Source organism: Bos indicus x Bos taurus, chromosome 20, assembly GCF_003369695.1.
Source record: "Bos indicus x Bos taurus breed Angus x Brahman F1 hybrid chromosome 20, Bos_hybrid_MaternalHap_v2.0, whole genome shotgun sequence".
Classification (NCBI taxonomy): Eukaryota; Metazoa; Chordata; class Mammalia; order Artiodactyla; family Bovidae; genus Bos; species Bos indicus x Bos taurus.
In genome coordinates, this window is record NC_040095.1 from 3,581,621 (window position 1) to 3,607,534 (window position 25,914).

The 25,914-nt window shown below is 39.5% G+C and overlaps 1 protein-coding gene across 9 annotated transcripts in view; it reads right to left on the reverse strand.

The window, feature by feature from the left end:
• FBXW11 (F-box and WD repeat domain containing 11) overlaps nt 1-25,914 on the reverse strand; it is a 131,621-nt gene that overhangs the window by 29,141 nt on the left and 76,566 nt on the right. For 7 of the 9 annotated variants that reach the window (XM_027520518.1, XM_027520524.1, XM_027520519.1 and 4 more), the window contains 2 exons: nt 11,917-11,979; nt 8,667-8,892 (listed from right to left, as the gene is read on the reverse strand). In XM_027520518.1, the coding sequence (XP_027376319.1) occupies nt 8,667-8,892; nt 11,917-11,979 (289 nt within the window). The remainder of the gene's footprint in view (nt 1-8,666; nt 8,893-11,916; nt 11,980-25,914) is intronic. The other 2 variants (XM_027520521.1, XM_027520517.1) reach the window with 1 other exon arrangement.

Here is a 25,914-nt window from a genome sequence, read left to right on the forward strand (position 1 = left end):
CCTGACACTCAAAGGCAAGACGATCCCTGCGGTCAACAGTGTCGCCACCTACACACCCCCATCCTGTGGTTCTGGACATGTCCTTCTGCAGCCCCAAGAAATAAAGCTTTCCCCAGGTCTCCTCTGCGTTGCAGGGGGAACACTAAACATACAGTCGGAAAACTCCAATTTCAAGTCTAGGTTCACCACCAAGAAGTTCTATGACATGAAACAAATACTGAAACAATACTGAAACATCCCTGCACCTTGTCTTCTTTACCATGTAACATGGCAATGGCCAGTAACTATCCTTTCTCATATTACCTGTATGAATCAACAAAACTTTATGATAAGATTTTAAAGATAACAATGCATCATTCAAGGTTAATATTTTCTTTTTTCACCATAAACAGAAGCAGTATAGTCACACTAACTTGACAGGGTCTAGGTAAAACATTAAACTTTCAGAGCCTCAATTTCCTCATCTGTATAAAATGAGAATAATAATTTGCCTTATTTTGAAAATATAATGAGATGATGTATAAAAAATGCTTTACAAACTAAGGTTTTTTCCCACTCTTGAGTATTTACACTGTTGATTATGGTTTACATGCCCTTCACATGCTGGTTCCACTCTACACTAGATCTAATACTCGAGTTATGATCTGATAACGAAGACTAGCTACACTGGGGTCCCTGTATTTTCTTGTGCGTGTCATTATATCAAGAGATAAGGCAATCAAAGGTTACACTGCCTTCATCTAACAGCCATGTCACAGCAGACTCCTAAGATGTTAGGAAGCTGAACTGAAACCTTACGCATCTCCCCATAAAATGTCTATTAAAAACAATTCCCCCTAATTCTGCATTGGTATGGCTAGGTTAAAAGGGGAGGGCAGATTCACACAGAAGTCTACAGTTATCCTCACTATAGTTCACTTTCAAAGCTTTATCTGACCCTTGAATTCAGCCTCTACAATTCTGATTCCGTCACCCAGAAGTGTGGACATTCCACACCAGATCTGCATGACGGGCAAATGTAGTAAGTCTTATTCCAAGCTGTTGGCAAACATGCTAAATGGGTCAGAACCAAGGACAGCACCCATGATTCTATATTTCCCTTCAGGCTATTATACATCCATTCACTAAATACAAAGTACCAACCCTGAGCCACCAGTTCTATAATTATCTGGATTGTATACTATTTTCCAGCCCACATCTCTCTATTCAGTCCTCAAAGATACTTGGGGAAACTGCCCCATGAAGACACTGCCATCTTTACATTATCAGGTGAATTTGGTATGGTTACTTTTTGTGTTACCTTGCTGGTGCTTACTACATAAAGTTGGCATTGCAATTTTTTGTTTACAAGTTGGCACTACCTGCTTTGTGTCCCTTTTAAACATACACAACCCATGTTCACTTTGGAAAAACTTTGCCTGTAAGAAAATATCTTTAAATCCCCAAACCTCACTGCTCAAGAGATAATGACCTTTGACATTCTGTACACTATATCCTTCTAGGCTTACATAATACTACATAGTCTTTTCAACAGCTAACTAACTTTTGATAACCCATTTGAGAATTTGGCCAGAATGAAACATCAAATTCAAAATCCAGTATCTCCCAAATACGCCGTCTCCCAGTTCTCTAGTTCTTAAAAACCAGGAAACTGGCTCCTCAGTCATCTCTGGGTCCTGTCGCGCAGGAGACGACCAAACACAGCTGTACGAGGTGTATGTGCGCAAGCGCACCCAGCAGCTCTGCCCACTGGTTTGCAATTATTTCTCAATGTTTCACAATTCTGAAAAAAACCACCTCAGGTTCTGTCACTATCCTGGCACACAACATCTCTAGGTCTACTTGTTACAGGAGCTGTGTGTTTCCTAAATATCTTCTTTCTTTCTCGGACAATTTTTCTACCCTTCTAGTTTTAAAGCCATGGTTTTTAGTGGCAAAAGAAAAAGGCATAAGTTAAACGAGGAGCGAAAACATGCCGTTTCTTCCTATCACCACTTCACCATGTATTCGAAGTACGCTGTCCCTTCATTCTTCTCACTCTTGCTCCAAATAGTGGATTATTTTATTTTGTTTTTAACTCTCCCAAATTATGTAACCATTTTAGACAATTTCACATTATTCAGGGCTTGGACTTTTTGATACCATTCTCAAAGATTCAGGCTACCATTCTGTTATCTCCAGGCCCCTTTCTTCCATCTAAGTGTATTTAAAGTGAGGGAAATTCATGGAGAATCACAGGGGGTTCTACTTGTGTCTCTCCATTGACAAGATTGACAAACTATTCATCTGAACTTCAAATTTCAGAATCTCTCTACCCTCTTTGATCATATTTATTTTCAGAGTCTCCACCCATGGCCTAATAAACTTAACTCTTTTCAATTTTCCTAATTCTGGGGTACTTCTCTGTCTGTCTTCTAGTTTCTACACTTAACATTAGCACACAGTCACTAAGGTTTATGCTAATTCCAATTATTAACCAAACTCTGCTAACTGGTTATAAACACACCCCTAACCAACACGCCTCTCAAATCCTCTGCTGAGAGAGAAAACAAATAGATAAGAACACATTACATGCTGTCTTTTCAGGCCTCAATGGCTGCCACATCCTCATGGTCTGAATATTAACTGGGAACGCTGCATCCAATCCTTCCACCTGGCTGGGTAGTCTATGAGCTGGTTCTAGGAAGCCTGTGTGGTTATACTTGAATCATTTAGGGCTAGTGATTTGAGAAACAATAGTAGCAAAAATAATTTCTGAATATTCTCACCAACTGAGTCAGAATATGTAGATGGTAGGCCCAGGAATCTATCTTCTTAAGAATTCAGTTCAGTTTAGTTGCTCAGTCGTGTCCGACTCTTTGCGACCCCATGGACTGCAGCAAGCCAGGCCTCCCTGTCCATCACCAACTCCCGGAGCTTGCTCAAACCCATGTCCATCGAGTCAGTGATGCCATCCAACCATCTTAGCCTCTGTTGTCCCCTTCTCCTCCTGCCTTCAATCTTTCCTAGCATCAGGGTTTTTTCCAATGAGTCAGTTCTTAAGAATTATCACCAGATAATTCCTACATACTGGGAACTTCTGCTTTATAGCAACAATATCCCTTTTAGTCCTCACTGATGTTCCCCTGCCTATGGGCGATCAGCAAGATTCTGCATAAGGAAACTCATTATTAGACACATACCTCCTACTCTTTCAAATGCCACTGGTCCAATCTAGCAACGGCTCAGTGAAATCGGGGGATTTATTTCCTTTTGTTAATACTTTAAATTCACTCCATCTTTTTAGGGTGCAGCATGTTTCAATCTCTTGGAAAATATACTGGCTATAGAGCCATATAACCTCGTGGAAGCAAATCAGTTTTCCTTTTTGGATCTCAGTCTTCCATAAAAGAAGAGTAATATTAAATGCTTAAAATGGATTATATCCTATAATCAGCATGATAACCCTCTGAGATAGGCTATCAATAGCCTCATTTTATAGAGAAGGATCTTTCTAACCCTGTTGGGAAGGTTAATAAGAAGAGGTTATTCAGGAGTCAGATACAGAGCAGACATTTGGTAAACACCAGTCTCTCTTCTTCCCTCTTGCAGAAACTGCCTTAGCTGGTATCAGTGGTTAAGGAAGCTAAGCAGTATTCCCTTCCCTTGTTATTTTCTGCGGAGAAAACATGACATGCCTTCCCTGGCAAGTCGCTAAGTCTTCCCTAATAGCTTGGAGTAAATCTCATATTCCTTAAATACTGAAAGAACAGGAATCACACAACCTCTATTTGGGCACCTGGGAGTAGCCACTCCCAGGAGCCATGAAGACTTTATAACTTTCTGGTTTTAAGACTATTCAGAACAAAGAGGTTACTGACTAAGGTGGCCCATTTGCCTAAGCTAAAAAGTGCTCTGAGGTGTTACAACTAAGCATTTTCTTAAAGTACCAATGTCTGGCTCTCATTTACTCTACAGTGCTGAGACTCCCCCATCTCCCACAGCACCCCCCTCCCCAAGGCAATAAGAGGACACATTATGGCCTCGGAAAATGAGTCCAGAATACTGCACACACAGTGCTGAAGAAGTGCTGCTGGTGCTAATTATATGCACCAGATGAAGGTCTGGAAATTTTTCAATAATAAATTAAAACAATTAAAAGGCAAAATTTCAAAGCTCAGTATGTAAATAACACTGCACCAAAATGAAACTCAAATGTGTAATGTCAGTTCAATGCCCTTGACTATAGCCAGTTTCAAGACAGCTGCTTAGATCATACAATTACAGAAACTTTTATTATTTTAGAAACGCATTTCAAAGAGCAGCTGCAAAGAAATTTTCTTCCCCACCCACCCCTGCTGTCCCTTCCCCCTCCCTAGTCACAAACCTAGTTGTAAAACCTGAAGTCAGAGACTTTCTTTCCTGATAGCAACAGCATGTCACTGGATTTCTTTAACTTGGAATATACTGACCTAAAGATTCTGACTAAAATGAAGTAAAATAACGCTCAGGTCACAAAGTCCAACATTTTGTTATGCCAACAGAGTGGCACACACACCTACCTAAATGATGTCAGGATGAATCAATTCGGAAATCAGTGGGTGAATAATTAAAACTTCCTGGCAGTAAATCGCATTGCCCCTGGAGAAGCAGGTGTTTCCTGCCTCTCTGGACTTTTTTTTTCCCCCCCTTAAACTGTCATCCTCAGACTACCTACCAGATGCCAGGCATATTATGTACAGTATCTTTAATCCTCACAATATCCTATTAAGTATTAGTATTATTCCCACACTGATCAGGAAACTGAGGCTCCAAAACGTGGGCCCACATATCAGGTGCAGGTGATGGGATTCAAACGCAGGGGTCGTCACATGCAACAATCGGCCTCTCCACTGCGTCACACTGGACCTCTGGTCCTGCGTATTCTGGTACTTCCACAGGTCCCAAGACCGCTGATCTCATCTCTGTCCCATTTACAGTCTGTAATGGTTTATCATCCTTACTTGGGGGACAAAGGAATAAACTATGGCCACGAAGCTAAGTGTTTTTAAAATTCTTAATTGCTCAGACACCTCACCAATACTTATCATCCTTCTTGAAGTACAATCTGTCTCTACTTCAAATGGTATAAATTTTCCCTTTAACAACAGTTCTTACAAACCACAAACTTAGCCTGCAGAAATTGACATTGCAGACTAAACATTTACCATGATTTTTAAAAAAGCATATCATAATTATCACTTTTTCCACTGAACCAAAAGGAGCCAGAGACCACAAACATTTTCCATTTTCCCTATACTGACAGGTACGATATTCACAGCAAGTATTAAAAAGTGAAAACTATAGACCATTTTTATAGAATTAATGGTTTTTACAATCAAAAGAAGTCTTAAGTTGACTGTCAATTTCAACAAAGTAAAAATTCAAACTCAGGATCATCTACAGTAAAAGCTAAACATCAAACTAGAATAATGATTAGTAAGTACGCCACACGTTATTAAATCTAACTATGAACAAACACATGGACCTGTTTCTTCCCTAAAGCTCTTTTCTTGAGGCATGGTCTGTGCTAAGGAACTAATGCCAGATTTAATCCAAGTCTACGAGACAGCAACTAACACAATCTACTCGGCCAGCTTGTCCCCAGCTATTAGATTCATATGTATGATATATACTGACACATGTATATATGTTCAGATCAAATCCTGCTAAAACAAATAGCATTTTAACAAAAATATTTCCATGTCCCAGCCAATGGTCCATTCATTTCATATAATATTCAGCACCACAAAATTCCACTTTAACAGAGATATGGACAGTGCCTTAAAATTCGCTGTAATGAAAACTGAATTGTGTGCAATTATACTAACCATATTTATATACATAACACATGTTCATCTGCTCTGTCTCTTCTCCAACTCTGCACACTCCCCAAGAGAAGGGGCTGCCTCTGAACTACACTCTGCAAATCAAGAGAACTTCAACAGTGCCACCTCGTGGATGTTCTGTAAACACAAGCTGGGTTCTCTGCTATTCTAAAATGTTTGAGAAGCAAATTATAGACAAAAACAAAACAATCAAAAGCAAACAAGCAAACAGAACAGATCTGCTTGGGAAAATGGAAGCACAGCTTCATCTATTTAAAAGCACTTAAGAGGAACAAGTCTAGGTGTCAACCTGGGCTAAAGGGAAGTTGCTGTATAAAGGGAAGTCAACTCGGGGCTGTGACGACCTAGAGGGGTGGGATGAGGGCTGGGGCAGGTTCAAAGGGAAGGGACACAGGTATACTTATGGCTGATTCACACTTTTGTATGGCAGAAGCCAACACAGTACTATAAAGAAACCAACCTCCAGTTTAAAGTAAATTTATATATATATGAAGTGAAGTGAAGCTGCCCAGTCATGTCCGACTCTTTTGCAATCCCATGGACTGTAGCCTGCCAGGCTCCTCTGTCCATGGGATTTTCCAGGCAAGAACACTGGAGTGGGTTGCCATTTCCTTCTCCAGGGAATCTTCCAACCCAGGGATCGACCCCGGGCCTCTGGCATTGTAGGCAGATGCTTTTACCGCCTGAGCCACCAGGGAGTCATACAAACATAAAACAAAAATGACCCTGTCTATTCTTGGTTTGGATGCAGCCTGGGTCAGTAGAAGAGCCTGGATGATGGGGCTCTGAGTTAGAACGACACACACAGAGGAGCTGCAGCACATACGCACTCGCCTGACTTACACGCACCTATACTTCTCTCATACAATTACAAGCGTATCTCTCTCCTTCTCGTCCATGCTTTCTCTTTAATTAAAAGTACAAGTTACTGAAATGGATTGTAAGCCATGTAGTCTATACAGAGTAATCTTAACTGCAAGTGATTTCAGCTTTCACACTAACTTTTGAACCAACCCCCATCATCATCACACAATCACAATAAACAAGATGTATGATCTTAGGCATTTCATCCAATTTCTCTGATCCTTGGCTTTATAACCTATCTAATGAAAAAACAGCACGAAATGACACCCCAAGTCCCTTTCAGCAATTAAATACTATGATTCTAGAAAAAAGAGGGTTCCCAGAAATACTAATTCAAGAAATGAGGAAAAAAAATGCTATTATTTTCAGCACAAAAAGAGCAGTAGGCTCAAATTTTCTTAAGCTAACTCTCAAATATCCTTAAATACTACCACTGTAGAAAGTGAACTCCCAAGTTCTGAAAGCAAGGTTAGAAACCACGGGCTGGCATGTGCCTTGCAGCCCCAGGTCTCAGGCCTGGAACACGAGCCCAGGGCTGTTTACTGCGGGAGATACTTAGACGAGCTGTGATGCACTGTGCACGTGTGCCTGCCAAGTCTCCTCAGTCGTGTCCAACTCTCTGCAACTCGACGGACTGTAGCCCGCCAGGCTCCTGTCCGTGGGATTCTCCGTGGGCTGCCATCTCCTCCTCCAGGGGCTCTTCCTGGCCCGGGGCTGGAGCCCGCATCTCTTATGTCTCCTGCGCCAGCGGGCAGGTTCTTTACCACTAGGGCCAGCAATGCGCTGTAAATCAATCAGGCTAAGCGAGAAGCTACTCTCTGAGGAGCCATCCAGAAGCTCTCACAAAGGGGAGGGCTGGGAGCAGTGCTACTGGTTTTCCCTTGGCTCTTTGTAGGCCAATCCTGGCATGGCAGCTGTTACTTCCAGGCTACCCTGACCATGTCAGAGGAAAGTTTTCTGGCCAGCATTCTCAAATTCTCTTCAAGAGTGAAACCTCTCTATTCTACCTGAACAAATTTAAAACAAAAAAATTTTTAAACGAGGGAAAAGAATTACCAAGTGATCAAAAAATCAAAGGGGGACGAACAGGCAGAGCACAGAGGGTTTTCAGATCCATGAAACAATTATATAGGACACTATAATGACAGATACATGTCATTATATATTTGTCAAAAGCCACAGAATGGACAACATCAAGAGTGAACCTTAAAGTATGTATTCTGGGTGATCCTGACATGTCAAATGTATCACTCTGATGCTGCAGGATGTTGACAGTGGGGAGGCTGTGCTGGTGGTTGCTGGGGGCGGGGAGGCGGGTGGTGAAAACTACTTTCTGCTCGGTTCTGCTGTGACCCTATAGTGCTGTGAAAGTAGTCTATTCAAAGAAAACAACGGGGGGTGAGGAGGGAGAAACCAGGGGGCGAAGCACACATTCAAGCAGGGGTAAGGCGGTGAGGGAGAAGATGCGGAAGTGAGTTTCAAGAAAGTTACTGAGACACGCTATCAATTTCCCCAATGCTTTGCTGCCATTCCCTAAAAGTCACTTAAGATGTAAGTGAACATCTTAGATTTGAGGGCACTTTCCAAACACTGTAGGAAAAACTGTCCCATATTAAAAAACAAATACTGTATTACAACGACAAAATGCAGACGGTATAGAGACCACATCAAAAATATATATATATATAGCAACAGTACTAACCAGTAGTCAACACTATTAATCACAGAAACTGCCTACAGTTCCTAGATAGATGCTAAATTATAACTCCTCTTCTAGTACCACATATCAAAATACCGTGTGTATCCCAAAGAAAGGCTGTCTCACACTATATTCATTCACTCATTCACTTTGCAAACACCTACTTGGCTCCATCTAGGCTCTTGGGATGGGCATTCTTCCACTTTTCAGCGTTTTTTACAGACAAACATGGTTACCTGGTAAAGCGGTAATAAAGTCCCGCTGCAACATGGGCTTCAGGTAAGAGTTAATATGTCCATGCTGGTAATGACACATTCGTGAAATAAGGTGTTCCACAAATTCCACTTGATCTGATTCAGACCACTGGTCAAAATATTTAATACACAAGTCTTTTTCTTTTTGATAGTTTCCTTCTGATGGCCTCTTTCTGGAGACGATCACTGATGATGTTCCATTACTTATCTATTTTAGAAAAACAAAAGAGTAATTAGTTTGACAAGGAAAATGAATCTAAATAGTCTTCTCATCAGAAACATATTTTTGCCAGGTGTATTTATACTTAAAATGCCAGTTTTACCCTAAAGCCAAACTCATTCCTTTATTAATTCAGGCAATAATTAAAAATGTATTCAGAGATCATGTACTCAGATTAGTCACTAAAGTAAATGACAAAGTCAGAATTCTTTGTAAAGTTAAATGGTGTCCTAAATTATCCTCCTCCAATGCTTATTCCCAAACCATGTTGTTATCAGTTAACTGATGCTGGAGAAGGCCATCTTAGAAAACCTGTTCAACTTGACTATTGGACTATTAATGGTTTTTTTTCTTCCTCAGAGTTGAAAGGTAAAGCTATATGTGTTTACGCAAACAGTTCTCATACTTGTGCATGCATCAGATAACCAGAGAGTATATTAACAGAGACTGCCAGGGGCCACTCTGGAATAGAGCCCTGAGCTAACGTCTAACAAGTTCCTGGATGATGCTGATGCTGCTGCTCTAAAGCCTGCACTTCAGGGACCTCACACTCTCTGTAACAGAGAAACCAGAAAGCAGTTCAATCTAAACAGCTTCATTTTACCTAACAGTTTCAATCGCCTCTGTATTATTTCCAGGGCTGCTAAACTGCTGACAAAATAGTTTATAGACTTTCATTCCCTCTTTCTGATCACCGACTCTGAAAGTTACCCCAGGCAAACCACATATGCCTGAAAACGTCCTCATCTTATTTAGTCTGTTTGTGGATATCCCACAGACTCCTATACTAATGGCTGCATCTCCCATCAAATCTACATGGCCCGTGCATACAACCAGTACATTTTTTAAAAACTGAAACTGCATACACTGCATCTGGACAACAATATCCGAAAAAATCTAAATCCCTAGACTGAATAAGGCTCAGCAACTTCCCTGTTTACAAACAAAATAACCTCAATACTTTTGTCAAACACTGTCAGGGCATGTGTCCATCACTGTTCTGACAGCCTCTTCATGTGTAACTAGAAGGAACACAGACAAGAGAATTGTGAAAGCCGAAGAGTTGTGTCCCAAACGTTCGTTAGTTCCATTAGGAGCTTGTCTCAGAAGTCTTGCATGGGAAGAACCAAGAGCTTCTGTTATCAGCATATCCCCTAACAAAGTAGACTGAACCCATCCCAGAAAGAAAACATCCTTTGTAAGTATCCAACACAGTCTTTGACCGTCCTAAAAATCTTTCATATCTGATGCATATCTTTTGTCGACATTTAGAGGTATAAACCTGGAAGGTCTTTATCTCCCTCCTCATTCATCTCACCACTTCCTCATCTAATTTTCTCCCCTTGCATTCTTTGGGTGGTGGAGAGCTCACTGACACCATGCACCACCAGGGGGCAGCACTGAGCAGAGATTTTTGACGCTTGTGGTAAAACATTTGTACCAAACAGGACCAAAACAGCAGCATTCAAAACAGTCAGATGAAATGAAAATTATTTGCTGTGGTGAAAATCAGCTAGCATAGGAGCATCTTTGCTACTTTTACGCATAATAATGTTCACCATAATGTTATAATAAGGAACATTTAGAAAAAAAACTACCCTGTTACAGGCAACTGGTTCAAGTAAATTATAATACATCTACACAAAGTACTATAAAGCGGCCATTAAAATTAGGTTTATAAAGTAAGATTTTAATAAGAAGAGAACATGTTTATGAAGTATCAGGAACAAAAGAATTTTATATAGCATATGACCACAATAATTGGCGTTAAGGGGTACACGCCAAGACAGAGTAAAGAATAAATGTGAAAGTGGTAAAACTGCCTCATCGTGAGAGAGAAAGCTGTGCATTTTTTCCTTCCCCTTTTCCTCCTATATTTTTTCATAGTAATTAGCCAAAATAACTACGTTCCTAACAGGTTAAATATAAGTACGGTAACAACTAGCATTTGTGTACTGCTTTGTAATTCATAAAATATTTTCACACTCATTATCTCACTTGATAAGCAAATGGGTTATTACTTCATTTTCAGAAGGGTTCCTAGCCCTCTAGCCTCCCTAGAGCACTGGTATACCATTAACTAGTCTATTGAAAGACAGACGAAAAAAAGCCTGAAGACTAAAGTGTTAAGAACCACTGTGAGTTGAAAAATCAATAGTAAAGTAAGAGAATCCTGTTGCAAAATACCAAACGTGAAGGAGGGAACAGAAGTCAGTCTGCGCACAGTTCCCCCTGAAATGACAGCATGTGCTTAACTCCACAGCACACTCTCCATTTCTATTTCTAGCCACCTGCTTGGCCCAGAGAGATCTTCCTAAAATTGCTCCACTTTGGTACTTTTCATCTTAAATTTGTTGAGAACACTTTATTCTTGTTAATAACTAAACTACTCCTTTGCTTCAACTCGAACCCAGAGAATATTTTATTAATCATTATTGTTTTTGGATTTAGATTTGTTTTGCCTGCAACTGTATCTTCATGAAAGGAAAATTATGTGTACCATAATGGTTGATGAAAAACATCAAATCATGAAATGTATATGCTCTCCATCTCCCACCTTACCAAAAAACTGGGGGATGGGGAGGGCCACTGGCAAACTAAAATAGAGCCAGGAGAAAAGGAAACTGAATTTAAAAGGAAAAGACAAACATTAAGAATGAAGTGGGGGGAAGGGTGGTGGCTGGGAGAAAAGGCCAGTGCGTACACTGGTGCGTGGCAAGGTTCCACTCTGGTGACAAAGGACACCACCACATTCGTGGCTTAGACAGTGGCCCCAAAGACTGAATATCTCTGGGCTGCAGCCAACTTCAGAACCTTGGTGTAAACTCCCAAAATCTTGATAATGACACTTCCCTAAGGAGCAGAAGATAAATTAGGGTGGATTCTGAAACTAGCAAAATTGCACAAAACAAAAAAGTCCTTGGCTCTATGCTTCACTGAGGACAGGAGCTGAGGGAGCATCTTATCTGCAGTAAGTCAGGTGCTATCTTCTCTGTGCGCCGCCATTCCTACCTGCCAAAGAGTACTTTTCTTTGGGGACTCATCTTCATTTTGATCCTCCATAACTGAAGTGTTCTAAGGGGGGAAAAACAGGTTATTTGAATTATGCCGAGTTTTGCAAATCCTAAATAACTATACCAAAATGTAATTTTGAAAACCCAAATTAGAGTGTACCAATCAATACCAACCCAAAAGCTGTTTGACTTACGGCTAACACATGCCATTTTGGGTCAACAGGGGTGTTTTTATCTTTCATAAATAAATACAGTTAGTGGTTGGACAAAAGCAAGCATAAACCTATTTATGAAGGTAGGGTATACTGAGAAAACAGGCTGAATTGAATTACGGGAGTGGGGTGAAACTACCTCAATCATTGCTGTTACTCTTTTAACTCACGGAAAGAAGCCCCAGAGACCCACTAAGCTCCTGATGACTGCACAAAACATTTACTAGCATGTCCGCTATTCAGTAACCCACCCCAGCCATCAGCAATTAGAAGTGACAAAGCCCTGGAAGCCCCCTGCTTCTCTCTTTCCTCCCTTGATAGTCCTGTTTTTTAGGAATGGCTTTGCAGTCTCCCCTAGCAAGCATGGTGGGTGCCCAGCCTTTTCCCTTAAGAGGAGGATGCTGTTAGCCGGTAACAATCTGGCTTGCCTTGGGAATGCATTAGCTTTTGATTTTTGTGTTTACTGCACAAAGAGGCACTGTGTAATTATTCTTTCTGGTGACCCAGTCGCTCAATAGATGCCCATTAACTAGAGATTATACATGATTGGATTTTCCCTTTTGAAGCTCCCACCTAATAGCTAAATGGAAACTTAATGAGAAGGGGAAGTGGGAGAGTTGTACTCTGAAAGGAAGAGCAACTCATTTATGGATGGCAGTCTCTCTCTTCCCAAATCTAAAATTTCAAGATTGGGGTATATAATTTAAACTACCACATTTGTCCATAGTATTAGTCAAAAAGATCCTGTAGATCTGTTAAGTGTTTACAAGACCCTGTTTATTGCCTATAGAGGATAAACCTCTCTCTTAAATTTTCCCTCTTTTTCCTTTACATTCTTCAAGTTGTAAAATGTTAAAAGACACATACAGTATTTCCAAACAATCCATCTGAAAACACCCAATGTAGGTGGTGGCAGAAGAATCACTGCGTGACACCAGTGGTCTCACAGCAGGGTCTGATCTCACAGCAGGGTCTGATTAGAGATGCAGAATGGTGGAGTAGGAAAGTCAAAGGCTTTGGAAGAAAAGAGAGAGGCTAGAATGGGTGGTGGGGGAGGCAGGGAAGGAGGGTGTGTGTGTGTGTGTGTGTGAGAGAGAGAGAGAGAAAGAGAGAGAGAGACATCCTAAGCAGGTTGTTCCATGCATGGACAAAAACAAACCACACAAAGTCGTGGGCATCGAGAGTAGCAGTACAGTGGCTGGTGTGTATGGGTATTCAAAACCTGTTCACACCCTGCTACTTTCCCTTAAGTGTTATCCTCTCATGATTTTCTGACCTCAGACTCTGAAAGAAAGATTCCAGACGCTTGCTTGCCGGATAGGGAAAAGCCATTGGCTTCCTCGGTAAAACCTTACAGATCACAGAACACCAAGGTCTGCAATGCAGAAGGAGGGCAGGAGGGCAGGGCTCCATATGTTCAAGTCGACTGTGAGTTAGAAAGGAAGGCAGTGTGTCCAAGTCGACTGTGAGTTAGAAAGGAAGGCAGTGTGCCCAAGCATCCCAAGCAGGTCTAGAGTGGTGGCAGTGAAAAATGATCCTGAATGGAGAAAGTGGGATGAAGAATATGGAAACAGAAGTAGTATTCCTCTCTCCAAGTATTTCCCTTTTACTGCTATCTTGAAGGACTTGTGGATTAATAAAGCTGGCAGGTTTCCACAGGGGAACAAAGCAAGTGGAAGCAGCGGGAAAGGGGGAACAGTGTCTCAGCAGACCACGGGGGTTTGCCAGGTAGTCACAGAGGCATGGCAACGCGCGACGCCACCACAGCCTGGGTTCTGCAAGAGTGGCAAGAAGGAACATGAAGAGGCGAGCAAGCCGAGCGGAAGATGGATGGAAAGAGACGTGCAGTGTTCTGAACTCAAAACTTTAAAAATATGGGAGCCTGAATCCGCCAGAGCTATTCTGACATAAGCTACCTTCCTCACTCTGACATAAGTACTTTCCTCACTCAAGGAGGAAACAAAAAGATAGGCAGACCATACAAGAAACAACTATCTTTCCACCAAGAAAATTTAGTTCTTCCTTTCAGTCACTCCAAAACAGAGAAACAGTGTTTATTTACAGAGTTGAGAAGGAAACCACCCCCCCCCCCATAAAAATAGCAACTATTCTCTTTAAGGCTTGACAAAAGTGGATAAAGTCATACATACAATTTAGTAAAACAGTATTTAAGAGAGTACTGTGGGGGCTAGAATACACATTTTTTCAATTTCTCTTATAAGTTTTCAGCAGAAGATGTCAAAGGGAAGAATGCTGCAACACTGATCAGAGGATCTTTTCCAAAGAGCAGTCCAGGTGATACAAGAGATGCTCAGAGTGAAAAGGGCCCTGGGGTCTCGTGAAGCTTGAGAAACGCTGCAGGCTCCTGTGCAGGCTCTCCCCGCGCCACCACCTCCTCCTCCCTCCCTCCCGCCCCACCACAGACACACACACACCACAACGCCTTCACTAAGATACTAACGTGCTGTTAGTCACTCAGAAGTGTCCAACTCTGCGACCGCATGGACTGTAGCCCACCAGGCTATTCTGCCCATGGGATTCACCAAGGTGAGATTACTGGAGTGGGTTGCCATTTCCTTCTCCAAAGATATTAAAGGCTCTGTACATCTCACAATTTAAAAAAATCAGGTTAGATTAGTTTAATCCAGCTTCCCCTAATTTACTGGATATGGCCACCCACCTCCCTGCTCTGCTGTACAATCCCTAACCAAGAGCTCCGCGCACAGGCACACCCTGGACTGGGCCGACAGCATGGCCTGGTTCCTTCCTCCTCCCACGTCGCCACATGAAGACTTTGGGAGACAAAGGAAATGCCCACTTTTGGTAAACACGATATATACCTTTCCTAGTCCCCATTATCTTTTGCCACTTGCTATATGTGGGAATTGGAGAAGGCCCTGGCACCCTACTCCAGTACTCTTGCCTGGAAACTCCCATGGACGGAGGAGCCTGGTGGGCTACAGTCCATGGGGTCACTAAGAGTCGGACATGACTGAGCGACTTCCCTTTCACTTTTCACTTTCATGCATTGGAGAAGGAAATGGCAACCCACTCCAGTGTTCTTGCCTGGAGAGTCCCAGGGACGGCGGAGCCTAGTGGGCTGCCGTCTATGGGGTCGCAGAGTCGGACACGACTGAAGTGACTTAGCAATATGTGGGAATAAGAATGGATGGCAAGAGTAGAATTTTCTCAGAGCCACAGTTATTTTTTTCTTTTTAAATCACTTTGACTTTTATTTCTTAAAGGTTTAATAAATGAAAGGTCACAAGTTCAAGGGTGAGGTAAGAACAAACAATGAGCCTTCCTTCCAGGAGAAAAGAAAGGTGGCTTCCTATATCCAAGCTCTCAGATTAAACCACGAGGTAAACCAATCTGAGACTTGAAATCCTCTTTATGCCTCCAACACTTCTGGGAAAAGAAAGTTCTTGGAAATACCAACATGGCTTAATCACTTCCTACCTTCTCATCATCTCTTTCCTCCTACACCTACCAAGAAGCACCACATGCATATAAAACATGTCGACCTTCCTACTACCAACAGAAGATACAATCTAGCAAGAATCAGCTAGACTCTAAGGCAGTTCAACCTTAGTACTAGTGACATTTGGAGCCAGATTAATTTCCTGTTGCGGGGGGGCTGTCATGTACCATATAAGATGTAAGTAGCGTTCCTGGCTTCTCCCTACTAGAGCCCAGTAGCAAATCCTCCCCAGCCCTAACTGTGATAGCCAGAAAGCATCTCCGAATGACTGCCAGATGTCAGGGGCTGGGGACAGGGGATGAGGGGCAACAGAACCGGCCCCCTCCACGTGAGAGCCACTGCTCTAGGGGTTTGAGCTCCTAAACTCACCTTCCTGGGAAAATACACTAAAAAACACTGCCATCTCAGATCTGGCCTTTCTCTTCAGGCTTCTTTCCTTTGACCCCTGTGACAATATGTGATTTCTTTAAACACAGTTTAATCTTTGGTCAAGTAATTTATGGAGTACACACGTATCTAAATTCTGGGATAAATCCTGCTTGCCATTCAATTCCTATTCAGGAAAACTGATATAAGAAGTTCTTTATACTAGAGATTCTTGGGCTTCAGAGTATGCATGAGGGTGATAAATATCATGAAAGTGAAAATGAAGTCGCTCAGTGTGTCCAACTCTTTGCGACCCCATGGACTGTAGCCCACCAGGCTCCTCCCTCCATGGGATTCTCCAGGCAAGAGTACTGGAGTGGGTTGCCATTTCCTTCTCCAGGGGATCTTCCCGACCCAGGGATCGAACCTGGGTCTCCCGCATCCAAGGCAGACGCTTTAACCTCTGAGCCACCAGGATGGCTTCATGAAGTCATACACAAAAGTGTATATACATTCCTCCAGAAAGATCCAGAGTTTTCATTAGATCTTGAAGGCATCTCAAATGTGATAAAATAACAAAGCATGTCTTTGACCAAACAGGAGGCCAGGGTGGATGGAGCCTAGCTTTATGTGTTTTGCTTTGATTTAAAGTTCTCCCAGTAATTTTTGTGTCTATCTCTGCTTTAAAATTACTGCTAAGGCACAATGCTGTAGTCCATGTAGGACCACCATCCTAGGGAAACTGCACTGATGCCACTGGTAACAGACTCTGTCCCAACGCATGTATTTCCAAACTACCAAACACCATGAGATCTAATGTCTGTTCCTTCCCTTATAAAACTTTCAGGAGAAGATGCCAAAATGAAAATGCTGCTCTCAAGCTACACTAGCCAGAGGATCATTTCCAAAGAGTATTCCAGGTTAACACAAGAGATGCTCAGAGAAAAAAGGATCCTGTGGCCTGATTATGTTCGACAACTGTGGTGCATTGCATGAGTGATGCCCCACTCCACTCCGAGAGGTGACACACTTCCTTAAGACACGAAAGGTGAATTCTGTGAAGCAACTGTCCTTCAACAAAAATAAGCTAATTTAAAAAAAGGGATACTAAAGGCGCTGTAATATCTCTTAGTTAAAAAATGAGGCTAGGTTAGCTTAACCTAGCTTTCCCAAAGTTGCTGGATATGGCCACCCCCTTTCACAAGCTCTTAATATGAGCGCCACACAACCCTGACTAGGGCAGTAACACGGCATGACTCCCCTCCTCCCATTTCACCAGACAAACCCTTTCTGGGGGCAAAAGGAATATCCACTTCGCTAAACACAACACATTCCTCTCCTATTTCCAGTCATGTTCCCCAGTCTGCCACGTGGGGTTAGTCTCTGTAAAGGCAAAGCAGGCTCTAAGCAGTGATTTATCTTTGCCAGTAGGTGCCACCAACTAACACAGAACATACTTCACTTGGAAAATGCTCTACTTTAAAGAGTTACATAAGAGGGATCAACTTCCTACTTTAAAAATGCTACAAATTCTGCATTTTGGCTTCATGATAAATGCTTATCAGTGTAAGATGCATATCAGAAACATCTTTACTCCTGAGGCGAAGCAAAAACAAAACTAAAAACCTTACAAAAGACCTTAGAAAACATGGGGGCATTCTACCGTTTTCTCCTGTGTTTTTAAATTTTTGGATTTAAGAAATTAAGGGCAACAGATACATGGTGCAAAATGCTATCAGACAGCTTTATTTAGTCCCTGCACCAGGCTTGTTTCCTACATTATCTTTTGTTCTTCAGAAAAAATATGAAAGTAGATAATTCCAATTTTACAGAAAAAATTGAAGGTCAGAGAAAGAAGTAACTGGTTAAGAGTTACCCAGTAAACAAGAAATGCAGGGCTCAGATCTAGGTCTGCTGTGCTCAGAAATAAATGAACTTTCTACACAGAAAAGTACTTCTCTCAGGTGTTTTCCAACTGCTGGCTGCAGCCTATGAAATAAATTTAATGGGCTGTAACCAGCATTTTTTTAATAAAATGAAATTGAATCCGGGCATTCCCCTGCCCACAATGGTAAGCATAACAAAAATCGCACAAAAAAAGCTAAAAGCAATAAGCAAAAACATTAACAGGAAAATTCAAATTAAAAGGAAAGCAAAAGTCATTACTGCAAGGAGAGCAATATTCAAGTCAAACCAGTAAATCACACACAGGGCTTTAAACCTCTCTAAAAGGCAAAAATCTATAAAGAGGATAATGTGTACTTTTATATAATGAATAAAATTCCAAAAAGTACAAAAAAATTACAAATATTGAAAAAAAAATTTAAACACCTTTTCATCTTCGACACATCAAACAGACCAACCAACAAACAACACTTGATTTTCCACGGATTAAAAAAAAAAAAAAAAAATGATAGAGCATCAAGCCAGAGAAGAAATCTCAAATACAGTCAGGAAGCAGGAAGAGATTTTATGTTTGAGATCAGACCAAGCAGTAAAGTCTAGATTTAGTATGCCAATTACTACTTGCATAAACCAAAGATAAATACATGGAACAATGACTGTCACAGGCATATCAAACACCTTTGAGTTGTTACTGTTAATGCCAGGTTGGCCCCTAACCTAGCCTACACTTCTTCCCCCTAGTGTTAACCAACACATTGCTGGAAAATGAGGTCAGTGGAAAGCCAGAAGCATTCACCTGGAAAAAAGAGGAGACAAACTTTTCCAAAAAAGCAGTCCCTATCTTTCACACTACTCTTGCAACTCAGAAGGAAGTTCTATGCACCATGTCTGTATCTACGCACTCATGTCTTTTAATACAATGATTCCAGCCACCAATAAGTCCAGCTTAATCAGAAATGTTCTCCTCCCTCCACACAAACATTAAAATGCAGGAACAAACTAGTGGTTTTCTTTCTACAATAAAAAGTAGTAATAAATTTTAAATCCATTGGGAGTCTGAAATTACTGTTCATGATATTACTAGTGTAGTACGCTTCCTCCCAACTTGCCAGCCTACAGTTCCACTCAAGTTTTTAATGGCTGTTAGTAACATTACAGGACAAGATTATACTAAGGTATCTGGCAGAATAAATAAAGGAGATATTTCTTCCTTTCCTCACAAACTTTATTTCTTAGGCCTATGTTATTAGATTTTAAAATTTTTCTTAAAAGTTACAATAATTAAAGTAGTGTGGTACTGACAAAGTAAGACCAATGAAACAAAACAGAAAGTCAAGAAACAGATTCATTTACACTTACAATTTGCATATGATGAAGTCAGAATTTCAAATAAGGGGAAGAGGGATCTTTCAAGAAAGAGTATTAAAAATAAAAGTTAGGGACTTTTCTGGCAGTCCAGTAGTTAAGACTCCTCCTAATGCAAGGGGTGTCACAGGTTCTATCCCTGGGGAACTAGGCTCCCACATGCCACTGTGTGCGGCCAAAAATTTTTTTTAAACGAATAATAATAAAAAATATTAAATGCTACCTCATTTTATATACCAATATATACTATGGATAAAAACAATCAAATGCAAAAAACTCTACAACCATTCCTAAGAGCAGCTACCAAACAGAAATAAAATTTAGATTTGACTTAAAAAAAATTTTAACTCAGGAATGTTCATTATCAAATTTTAAAGACAAATACATTGGGAGAAACATTTTGATATATAGTAAATAACTTACTATATATAAAGATCTCTTGGTTAGGAAACCAAAATTAATACTTTAATAGGCAAATAAAGAGTAACTACCAATATCACAAAATAAGAAATTTAAATGGCTGTCAAAAATGAACAAGTACAATAACAAAAAAGGATGCAATTTTTTACCTATCTTAAATCTGCAACTTTAATTCTTATATACTTTGATCTTTGGTAGGATTATAAATTGCTACCTTTCAGAAAGAGAGTATTTATCAACATGTAACTTCAAAAATTACTATATAACACTGGACATAACTTACAGCAATTTATCCTAAAAATTGTAAACCTACACAAAATTGTAGCTACAACAATTTATAACATGGAAAAATAGAAAGTAATGTAAATGTTCAACACTATGGTGTCATTTAAAAATATGATACAACAGGAGAAAATTTAAGTTCTTTCAAAACTTAACTACTTAAGCTTTATTACGCTTAACTAGTTTAGCGTAACATAGTGAAGAGCTTAATTCTCAAATGTAACCAGTACTCAGAACAACATAAAGTACATTACTAGGACCCCAAACACTGCCCAGTCATTAGCACGCTAAGGGTAAGCTCTATTTTTTAAATATCATCATAGATCCATTTTGCCTGTTTTTCAGTTTTACATAAATGGAATCATATTGTATACTATTTTGAGTCTGGCTTCTTTTGCTTACGATTGTGATTTTGAGATCTTTAAGTAGTAGTTCATTCTCTTTCACTGCTGTACAATATTTCAAAAAAATGTACTCATTCTACTGTAAATGAATGTGTGGGTCACTTCCACTTTTGGAATTTAAAATAACTGTCATGTCTTTTGGTGTATATAGATACATATTTCATTAGGTCTATACTAGGAGAGAACAGCTAGGTTATAAAATATATACTACCACTTTTCTAAAGTAATATTACCCAGTAATCAATACCATCAGCAGTTTATGTGAGTTCTATTGCTCCTTACCAGCTATGGGTTTTGGGTTGTTTTTTTTTTCCTGTTTGCTTAATTTTAACATTCTGTTGGGTATATAGTAGTATCTCTCTGTAGTTTTAATCTGCATTTTCCTGGTGACTAATGAGGTTGAGGACCTTTTGTAAACTTAGCCATTTGGATAACATCTTTTGTAAAGCGGAAGTTAAAGCTTTTCACCATTTTTTAGTGAAAAAAAATGTCACTATAGTGGCAGTCTTTTCTTACTGATTTCTAGAAACTTTACGTATTTTAGAATGGAGTCCTTTTTTCAAATGTATTATTACAAAGATCTTCTCCTAATCTGTGAGTTAATTTTCCATTCTCTTTACAGTGTCTTTTGATAAACAGAAGTAATTAATTTTAATGAAAAGTAACTTATCATTGTTTCCTTGATTATAATTTGTGCTTTTTATGCCTTGCTTAAGAAATATTTCTTTTCCTAAGGTCATAAAGCTATTCTCTCGCGTAGTAGCCTAGAAGTTTAATTTTAATTTTTATACTTACATCTAAAACTCATCTACACTGGCTTTTATGTACAGTAGGAGTCAGGGCTCATATTCTAAAACTTGAATGCAATGTTTTTCAAACTGCAGGTTGGAGCTCACAGTATCAATTTAAAGGATAACCAGCATTTAAAAAAAACCTGAAATATCTAAGAACAAAACAGAGTATATCTGCTATTTCATCAATTACAATTAACATCTCTGAAATTGGGCTATTTCTTATAATAATGGCAACTTACAATTAAAAATGGTAGCACTTTTTCTGTATATTATTGGGTTGGGCCAAAATGCCTATTTGGGTTTCTCTTAAGCTCTCATATAAGATCATTCAGTGATGGAATACAATATACTGGGGGCCGCTGTATGAAAGCATATGTATGTGATACAGACACAAATACAGAAGGCAATAGCACCCCACTCCAGTACTCTTGCCTGGAGAATCCCAGGGACAGAGGAGCCTCGTGGCTGCAGTCCATGGGGTTGCGAAGAGTCAGACATGACTGAGAGACTTCACTTTCACGTTTCACTTTCATGCACTGGAGAAGGAAATGGCAACCCACTCCAGTGTTCTTGCCTGGAGAATCCCAGGGACGGGGGAGCCTGGTGGGCTGCCGTCTCTGGGGTCGCACAGGGTCGGACACAACTGAAGTGACTTACTTAGCAGCAGCAGCAGCAAGACATACACACATGCATATAGTATACAGACATAAAGACACATGCTCACGTACATTAGGTCTAAATATAATTTTTACTTCTTACTGTCAAACACTGGAAATCCCTGAGTAAGGTATTAGAGCACACGGAGCTCACACTGCATGTTGCTACTACCTTTTCAGTTTTCTTTCAATTCTCCCAATTATATCAAAAGATATTTTCATTCTCTTTCACTGCTGTACAGTACTTCAAAAATTACATACTCATTCTAGTGTAGATAAATGTGTGGGTCACTTACACTTTTGGAATTTAAAATAATTCCGTCATGTCTTTGGTGTATATGGGCATATATTTTGTTGTTTGTTTTTAACACAAAGAACTGGTCTCTTGTTCAGGTTACTGTAACAGTGTTTAGCTAGAATTTCATTATACATTTTGTTTCTATGGTATTTTTTTTTTTACAGTAACCAATCTCTACATAGTTCCCTTTTCTGATTTTTTTAAAGGAAAAAGGTTTTTAAAATATACAACAAAAGAACAAATGGTATGCAGATTTGTCCAAAACTGTGAAGGCTGTAATCTGTCTAAAATTTGTGAAATACTATCTGAAAAGAACAGCGACATAAAAAAACCATGTAAACTATATTAAATGTGGAAAAAAGCAAGTCAAAATAAGTCTGTATGATCCCATCTTTACAATGTTTTACCTATCAATCTTTATTTAAAGAAGCCACTAGAAAAAGTGTTAAAATGCTGACAATACTATCCCTGTAATTCTTCTGTTTTGCTTATATACCCCATCTAAATTTTCCTTAAGGAAGACACATTTCCTTTTTTTTTTTCAGAAAGGCACTCTTAATTAAAGACATGCAATGACATCTGTATCAAAGACATAAAGCTGACATCTGTATCAAAATTAGTATTTTTTAAATCTATGCCAAAATCATTTACATGCATTGCTTTGATTTTTTGTTTTTGTTTTTAAAGATTCTTAGAGATACTATTTATCTTAACTATCTGGAAAGTATCTGAATGAGAAAATACCTATGGTGCGTTTCACTTACATTATATATGTATTTCTTTTTAATAGTGCTTCCTCCTAGGGTCAAATTTTTTTTTTGCAACTTTCCTTAAAGACTGTACTATACACTAAGAAACTATTATAAATAATAAAAATGTGCATCAAGATTAAAAATAGAACTGTATATATATAAATCAATTGTGCTTTAATACAATGGCAGTGAACAAACCAAAAATGAAATTAAGGAAATAAATCCATTTACAAAGTTTTCAAAAAGAATAAAATACTTATGAATTAACAAAAGGAATGCAAAATTTATATACTGAAAACAACAAAACTTTGTTCAAAAAATTTGAAAAGATCTAAGTAAATGCAAAGAAAGTTATATTCCATTGTATAGATATATCATATTTTATTTATTTAGTAATATTTATCAGTTGATAGACATTGGGTTGTTCCCACTTGTTGGTATTGTATATGATGCTTGTATAAACAGACATGTATAAGTTTCAGTGTAGACACATATTTTAATTCTTTTTAAAATAACAATGAACAGTGACTTTTTAAAAACGGAAACTGCAAAAGGCAAAAGAGCCACACCAAGACCCCAGATACATATGCTCTAACTTTAAAAAACAGAAACTAGTCAGTCACTGAAACTTCCAGCAGTCAGATCCTGCAGACACATGTGACCTGTGTCTGCTTCCTGATCTATAAAGCTGAAGTGAAAACAGGTTCTCCCCGAGACAGTGAGAAAACTTTAAAAGATAATCCTGGCACTTAATATGGGCTCCTTTAGTCAAATTTAAACTCCACAGGACAGAAGTGTTTGGCTGTTTTATTCATTCTGTACTCTCAGCACTTAGAATAATTCCTGACACACAAGTAGGGTAGCATAATAAGTATATACTGACAATGAATACTACCTAGAACTACTATAGGTATATCTTCCTATTAATTGTAATGACCAAACTGGTAATCTTGTTTCTGCTTAACTCCCTTCCCATATTTTCCAAACTGTCTACAATGAGCAAGATTTCAACATGTAGGGCAAGAAACCATGAAACACCATTTCTGGTTGTCACAGGAAAGAAGCAAAAAATAAAATCTATTTTCAGAAAGGCAGTCACCCTTATCACCTCCATAGTATTCATTTACCTAGATAAAAGAAGAAGACCTCATTAACTATGTGACTGTTTACAAAGGTCCAAAACCAGCCCAGATACAAGTCTGCTAGAATCTCCCTAAGAAAGCAGACGCTGGGTGGCAGGATGTGCGCTTCAATGCTTCCTAGGGCTCAGGAAGAGACTTTGAAGAGAACTTTAAAGCAAAACTTGTAAGGTGTTTCATGTTTACTAAAGAAAGCCAGAAAAAGAAGGTGCTTTAGAAGCAGGAACAGAAGAACAGGCAACAGACACTGAGTCATGAAGCACAGCGCCACGGAGGCAGTCCGTCCGCTGAAAGGTAAGGAGCAGGCCTTTAGAGCCAGGAGTCCCCACTGCAAACTCCAGGCTTTGCCAATTACTAACTGTGGGACTTTCGGTACGTCACTTGCCTTCTCTCTGGGACCTGGTTCCCTCTTTTATAGGGCAGGTATAACTCTGCCTACCTTGAAGGAAAAGAAATAACATGGGCAAACGACCTACAACGTAACGTTGCTCAGAGAAGGATAACGACAAACCGGAAAAACCTTTTTACTCTTTTGCTTCTACTATAAATTATTTTAAAAGAAACATGAAGGTATCTATTAATGATGTGAAGGGAAGTTAGAGAAATGCGATACCACATCACAATCATTTCTCATATTACTGTGTTAAGGGGTAACCTGGCAGACTCAGCAAAGATTTCAAACGTAAAATCTACCCAAGAAATTGTAAAGCAACGAATTATAATAACAGTAGCTACCACTTATTGAGCACACATTAGAAATTATATCATTCAACTAAAACTAGGGAAACAAAACCAAAACCACCAAAAACTTAAGAGAAAGATGATGAATTTAACATAATATCCATCACATTTCCAGCAGGTTTCATTCTACTCCCCTCCCCACCCCACCAATTGAGCTGATTTTAAAATTTTTATGAAAATATATAGAGTGAAGGCAATCTGGAAGAACTAAGTGAGAGAATTTACACTATGAAATATCAAGATCTACTATATAGCTCTTGGAACAAAGAGAGTATTATATAGGAATAAAGGTAGACAAAGTGCTTCCCTCCTAGCTCAGTCGGTAAAGAATCTGCCTGCAATGCAGGAGACCCAGGTTTGACTCCTGGGTTGGGAAGATCCCCTGGAGAAGGAAATGGCAACCCACTTCAGTATTCTTGCCTGCAGAATCCCATGGACAGGGGAGCCTGGTGGGCTACAGTCCAAGGGGTCGCAAGAGTCAGACACAACTTAGCAACTAAGCCACCACCAAATACTGTATCCAAACTCAAATCCACACATTATGAGTTCCCTTCACTAATTACCAAGGTAACATTTCAGTGCAGTGGAGAAAAAAAATGCTCTTTCCAGTAAAAGACTATCAACTGGATATTCTTATTTTGAGCCCTACCTACCCTCTCACCAAGGGGAAAAAGTATATTCTACATAGACTGCAGATTTAAATGTCAAAGGTAAGCTTCTAGAAGAAACCATAGATCATCTCCATGACCATGGAATAGGTAAAGCTTTCCTAAACAGGATAAAGCATCTGGTAACACGAAAGAAAAATCTGATAAACTGGATTATAATGAGAAATTTCTGTTCACTGAAAGCATCAATAAGAGACTGAAGACTAAAATGCTCTAAAACTGATTTATGGGGATAGAACAACACTGAACTGCATATCTGAAATGGCTGGATTTTACAACATACAAAATACATCAATTTTTAAGGAATTAAACTTAAAAGAAAAAAAGGCAACCCACGAAGTGAGAGAAAATTGATAAAACATCCAGAACGTTAAAAAAAAGCCAACCCTCACTTCAAATCAATAAGGAATGCAAACACATACACTCAACCCCTCCTCCCCAAAAATAGGTAAAACACTTAAATAGGCACTTCACAAAAGAAAATACCCAAATAAAGTTATAACATGAAAATTC